At 37.9% G+C, this 6,330-nt stretch overlaps 1 protein-coding gene across 4 annotated transcripts in view; it reads right to left on the bottom strand.

Annotated features, from left to right (window-relative positions):
* Window positions 1–2,151: 2,151 nt before the first annotated feature.
* The window catches only part of PSMA6 (proteasome 20S subunit alpha 6), a 32,880-nt gene continuing 28,701 nt past the window's right edge, over window positions 2,152–6,330 (bottom strand). For all 4 annotated transcript variants that reach the window (XM_069486640.1, XM_069486648.1, XM_069486656.1 and 1 more), the window contains 2 exons: window positions 4,931–5,025; window positions 2,152–2,383 (listed from right to left, as the gene is read on the bottom strand). In XM_069486640.1, the coding sequence (XP_069342741.1) occupies window positions 2,326–2,383; window positions 4,931–5,025 (153 nt within the window). In that variant the 3' untranslated portion in view covers window positions 2,152–2,325. The remainder of the gene's footprint in view (window positions 2,384–4,930; window positions 5,026–6,330) is intronic.

Here is a 6,330-nt window from a genome sequence, read left to right as displayed (position 1 = left end):
TGAACTGGAAGAACCCTGCTTCCCTGTTAGGAAACTTGACTACTCCTGACTCAGCTCTGAAGAGGATGTGGTCAGTGAAGTTTTCTGCTTCTAGTGGTCACATGCTCACATGGCCTCCTCTTGTGTGGGCCTGGTGGCTACAAAAACAGGGTCAACTCTGACTTCAGGGATTGCTATTAGACCGGCAGCCACACTCACCTGTATGAGGTCAATAGCACCAGTCTTAATTAGTGCAAATGAAGACATAAAATGCCTTAGGCTTTGCAAGATTTCTGGATTATCTACAACAATTTAGTGGTACAGGTCACCAGTCTGGGGATCTTAAAAACTGAATTCTGTCCATTTAAAAAAAAAAAGGGTTACTATGAATATAATTTTCCCTTAAAATTATTTATGGTGGTACCTCTAAACTTTACTATAAACCAATTCCTTAATGTCTGCTCTAAATACTTAAGGCACAAAAAATATACACATTCTACAACTTTTCTAGTCCTATGTTTCCCAAAGGTAACAATTTCTACTCTTAAAAATACTGGTTCGGCCGGGCGCGGTGGCTCACGCCCGTAATCCTAGCACTCTGGGAGGCCGAGGTGGGTGGATCCCTCGAGGTCAGGAGTTCGAGACCAGCCTGAGCAAGAGCGAGACCCCCGTCTCTACTAAAAATAGAAAGAAATTATCTGGCCAACTAAAATATATATAGAAAAAATTAGCCGGGCATGGTGGCGCATGCCTGTAGTCCCAGCTACCTGGGAGGCTGAGGCAGTAGGATCACTTAAGCCCAGGAGTTTGAGGTTGCTGTGAGCTAGGCTGACGCCATAGCACTCACTCTAGCCCAGGCAACAAAGCGAGACTTTGTCTCAAAGAAAAAAAAAAAAAATACTGGTTCTTATTGAATGCAGATTAAATATTTATCTCAAAACTCTTAATACCAATCAGGCTAATCTTTTTACTAGAGTTGAAGCCTTCAATGGAACCTGGAGTCCAGGTTCAGGAACATCCCATTTGAATGAGGCTTTGTAAAATAAAGGCCTTGTCTCACATACCAACTTATAGTCAGAGCAAGTCTCAAAACCAGAATTGTAGTTTGTTATTTAATTATATAGTTAAAGTTTAAATTTCTGGCTATTAAGTTCCTTAAGCCAAGAAAGCTTGTATTAGTCAAGAAAATGACTGATGCTACAAGTGAAGATGGTGAATATTTAAGTCTGCATGTACTAAAGGCTTAATACTTAAAATTGGAGGTAAACCACAATCATCACCTCACTCCAGTTATGACTGTTATCAAAAAGACATAACAAGTGTTGGTGAGAATGTGGGGAAAAAGGAACACTCACAGTTAGTGGGAATGTACATTAGTATAGACATGGAAAACAGTATGGAGGGTCCTCAAAAAATTAAAAATAGTACTACTATGTGATCCAGCAATGCCACTACTGGGCATATATTCAAAGAAAATGAAATGAGTACGTTGAAGAGAGATCCATAGAAGCTGGGCATGGTGGAACGTGCCTGTAGTCCTAGCTACCTGAGAGGCTGAGGTGGGAGGAATGCTTGAGCCCAGGAGTCCGAAGCTGCAGTCAGTCGCCCTCTGCACTCCAGCTTGGGCAAATGAGCAAGACCTCAACTCAAAAAACAAAAAGAGATAGCCATAAAAAAAATGAAATTCTGTCATTTTGTGACAACATGGATAAACCTGGAGATTGTAAGTGAAACAAATCGGACATAGAAAGAAAAATAACACATTCTTACTATATGCAGAATCTGAAAAAAGTTGATCTCACAGATACAGTGAACAGAACAGTGGTTATCAGGGACTAGAGGTGGTGGTGAGGGGGATGGGGAGAGGTTGGTCAACAGGTACAAAGTTATAATTAGGAAGAATAAGGTCTGGCATCCCACTGCACAGTAGAGTGACCACAGTAAACAATAAGGGATTCTATACCTCAAAATAGCTAGAAAAGAGGATTCTGAATGTTCCCACCACAAAGAAATGATACATGTTTCAAGTGATGGATATGCTAATTACCAATTTGATAATTACACTATGTATACATATATTAAAACATCACATTGTACTCCATAAATATGTACATTATTGTCAATTAAAAATGAAAATAATTGAAAAAAAATGGAGGTAAAAAAAAGACAGGATGCGATTATTTTCCAAAAGGATTGTTTTTATTTATACAGAGTCCTAACCACTTCACAGCGGTAGGAGGAGTGGGAGAGGTTCCTTTCTCAATCCAGGGGCCTCCATAATGTTGATTTGTTATTGCCAAACACAGGCAAGTGGCATCATGGATTTGGTAAACTAGGTAACAATGTTTAATCTCTCTCTGCTAGAGCAACAAGGTGAGCATCGATCTCTGCTTCTGTAAGAATCCTGGAAGGAAAAAGGGAAGAAAAACCCAACTCTTTACTTTTTAAAAACTTTTTTTAATGGAAAATTTCAAACACATACAAAAGTCAGGTAGTATAAATTTCCACGTACCTATCAACCTACTTCAACATTGACCTATTTAAAACCAATCTTTTTCCGATAGTATATCATCTTCATCTATACATAAAAATGTTTACTTCTCTGAGATCAGATCCAGAATAAGTCATTTGAAAATGAAATCCTTTAGCTGAAGAATATTTTAATTGACTAGTATAAAGTATAAAGCTAACCTATACATAATGTATTCTATTTAGCATCTAGTAAAAACGCATTTATACCTAGTATAACTCAAGTCTGTATCATCTGAGATGAAAATTGAGAAATTTTAAAATTTTAAAAAGTTGCCTAGATTCAGTAAAAGTCCATGAAAATAAGTTTATAATTTGATAAATATTCTATTAGCCAGAGGTATTCCAGGTTGAACATATGATATTTTCTAAATGATGTTTGCCTTGAAAGGAAGCAACTGGCAACCCTATTAAAGTGATCTGTTATTGCCAGACTTTTAAAAGTGAAATTTTTCAAAATAACATTTTTTAATGCAACTGAGGCAATATTAAGTAGTTTATATAGTTGTTGATGCTTATGCTATCTATATATTCTAGTTACTATTTACATATACTATCACATAATTTATAAATGATACAAAAGCTTTTTTTTTTTTTTTTTTAAAGGCACCGTCTCACTCTGCTGCCCAGGCTAGAATACAGTGGTGTCATCATAGTTCACAGCAACCTCCAACTCCTGTGTTTAAGCGATTGTCCTGCCTCAGCCCCCCGAGTTGGTGGGACTACAGGTGCACACCATCATGCTAATTTTTCCATTTTTTTGTAGAGATGGGATCTCACTCTTGCTCAGGCTCATCTCAAACTCCTGGCCTCAAGCAACCCTCCTGCCTTGGCCTCCCAAAGTGCTAAGATTATAGGCTCAGCCACCATGCCTGGCCTACAAAGGCTTTTTGAAGATACAAGATCTTTGGCTTCTTATCAATTTTTAAAATCACAGATGGATAGATTCAATTCTGTTGTTTTGTTTTCTTTAGGAGATGGGGTCTAACTATGTTGCCCCGTTTGGAGTGCAATGGCTATTCACAGGTACAATCACAGTACCTGTAGCCTCAAACTCCTGGGCTCAAGCAATCCTTCTATTTCAGCCTCCCAAGTACCTGGGATTACAGGTATACCCAGCTCTCTGTGGTTCTGTTTTTTTTTAATCCTATGAATTTTCTTTAAATCTTTCACGTTTATATCACTTACCTGTAGGTGACCAAAAGAACAAATGAGGAAAAAAACCACAAACTAACAAAAAACTCTTCAAGGTCTGGTTAAGCTTAGTTTACTACTTCCCCGCTCCCCATCCCCCACCACAACAATGACCATGTGTCCTTATGATTGTGATCTAAGAGTAAATTCACATAATAGTTAAAATGCCCCCAGCAGTTTCCTACATGTGTAGATTCAACCGTAGTATTTTCATTAAACACAAGAGCGTCCTGGTCCATGGCATGAAAACCACCTCGTAGGGTTGCTGGGAGAATTAAATGAGCTGATGTATATTAAGCACCTAGTATGGATTTGAATCATGGAATCTGTAAGGCTGATGTGTGGGAGTTAGTCACTCAATGAGTAAGAACACACAAGCACCCAGCATCTGTAACTCAATTAGCTGTATTCAAAATTTGGGCTTTCCAAAGATCTTCGGATAAAGGTCTGATAAATATCGGTATTTCACATTATTCTTCAAAGTGCTACTTAAATAACCACTAAATAACCAAACTCTACCTGAAAACCTTGAAAACTACTACTTTGAGAGTTAAATTTTTACTGGCTTTAAACAAAACAAAACATAACAAAACCTTATGCTTACTTTACTGCTTACATAAAGAAGGTTATTTTGTGTCATCTCTGATATTAAATATAAAATCACTCTGAAATGAGAAAAGCTGTTATATTTGTCTTAAAGAGGCTCCAGTAAGTTTTAAAACAGATCTCTCAGGTGCTGAAGGAAAAAAACTATAATCGTAGTTAAAAAAAAAATGTCCCCCCCCCCCCAAGTTAGTAACAGGACAACTACACTCACACACCTCCACTTTTCTGGTCTGCACTTGGCAAACTTCTTTTTTTTTTTTTTAGAGACAGAGTGTCACTTTGTTGCCCTGGCTAGAGTGAGTGCCGTGGCGTCAGCCTAGCTCACAGCAACCTCAAACTCCTGGGCTTAAGCGATCCTCCTGTCTCAGCCTCCCGAGTAGCTGGGACTACAGGCATGCGCCACCATGCCCGGCTAATTTTTTCTATATATATTTTAGTTGGCCAGATAATTTCTTTCTATTTTTAGTAGAGACGGGGTCTCGCTCTTGCTCAGGCTGGTCTCGAACTCCTGACCTTGAGCGATCCGCCCGCCTCGGCCTCCCAGAGTGCTAGGATTACAGGCGTGAGCCACCGCGCCCGGCCGGCAAACTTCTTTAAGTACATGGCTGGCAATATAACTTACCTGAATTTAGGATTTTCAACTGTAACTACTCCAACTTCTATTTCTGAAGGTTTGAAATCAATTGATAGAACAGTAGACAGGCATGTAATTGCAGTCTGGAAAAAGTATCAAGATTAGAATACAGTATTTTTCAGAGATACCAAGTCGTTTTCATTTTAAGCATATTCAAATCATATGAGTTAACCACCAGCTATTTGTTAATGACAAACTCTAAGTTGCAGTGATATAGTTTTATAGTCACATGTTACTAACAGAGTGCTTAACTCTGATGTGTTGCCTACCAATTATGAGAAACTTGTTTTTACCAAGGCATAAGTTAAAGGGGTCCATCAAAGAGAACAGGATGATTTATACAAAGCAGTTTATGTGCTTGATGACTACTATATCCTAGGCATTATGCTTAGCACTTGGGGTGAAATGGGGAAAGGGAAAAGTTGAATGATACAGTCTATGCCTTCAAAGAATTTACAGTAACAACAATTAAAGAATGTTTTAAATGTTTTGATATCTGATGTGAATATTTATGTAATTATGAATTACAATTAAAAAAACACTTTAAGAAACATTTAAACAGGGCACAGTACCTCCTGGATGAGAACTAGCTTTCTATCTCCTCTTAGTATAAAATATACTGCCAACCAAATATAAAAGCATTAGATGGTAATTTTTCTTGTCATTTATCAGAAGCCTGTTGTTAGTCTTCAGAATGGCTTTAATCTCACACTCTTAAGTCCAAAATCTACTAAAATCTTTGTTTTTAATTTTTCAGCAGTAAAAAGAGGCTTCCTTACAGTCTAAGATTACTAAATATTTGTATAAGCATTTTAGCTTATTCTGTCAATTTAAAACTTCCCAATCACAGTGAATAATCCCCTCAAGAACCTTGCAGAAAGCTAACTCTACTTTTGCATCACAGATACAATTTCTTTGCCAAGTCATTCTTTTACTAGGAAGAGGTTTGCTTCCCTGAAATTTTGGTGTCTGGCTGCCTTTCCTTTAGAACCACAGAATAGTATTTCTGACTCTCAACCTTTTTACTTTTGCTAGCAGGAAGCTTAAGCCTAATTTGAGTTTCAACCATAGCAACCATGCAGGTCTTTGGGCTGGGCCTTGTCTTGATTTCTTTTCTTTCTTTTTTTTTTTTTTTTTTAGAGACAGGGTCTCATTATGTTGCCCAGGCTGGCTTCAAATACCTGGGCTCAAATGATTCTCCTGCCTCAGCCTCTCAAGTAGGTGGGACTACAAGCTTGTGCCATCACACTGAGCTGATTCCTAATCTCATTTGTTTTCCCATTTTATATGTTGTTAAAAAGCCATCTCAAATACATTATGAAATAAGCAATTAAGGGAATAAAAGCAGCCCTACTTTTCCCATGTCAGCTGAAAGTCATCAATTTTCT

Source organism: Eulemur rufifrons, chromosome 2 (assembly GCF_041146395.1).
Source record: "Eulemur rufifrons isolate Redbay chromosome 2, OSU_ERuf_1, whole genome shotgun sequence".
NCBI lineage: Eukaryota > Metazoa > Chordata > Mammalia > Primates > Lemuridae > Eulemur > Eulemur rufifrons.
The sequence above is the reverse complement of the archived record's forward strand: the minus strand, read 5'-3'. Positions and strand labels throughout refer to the sequence as shown.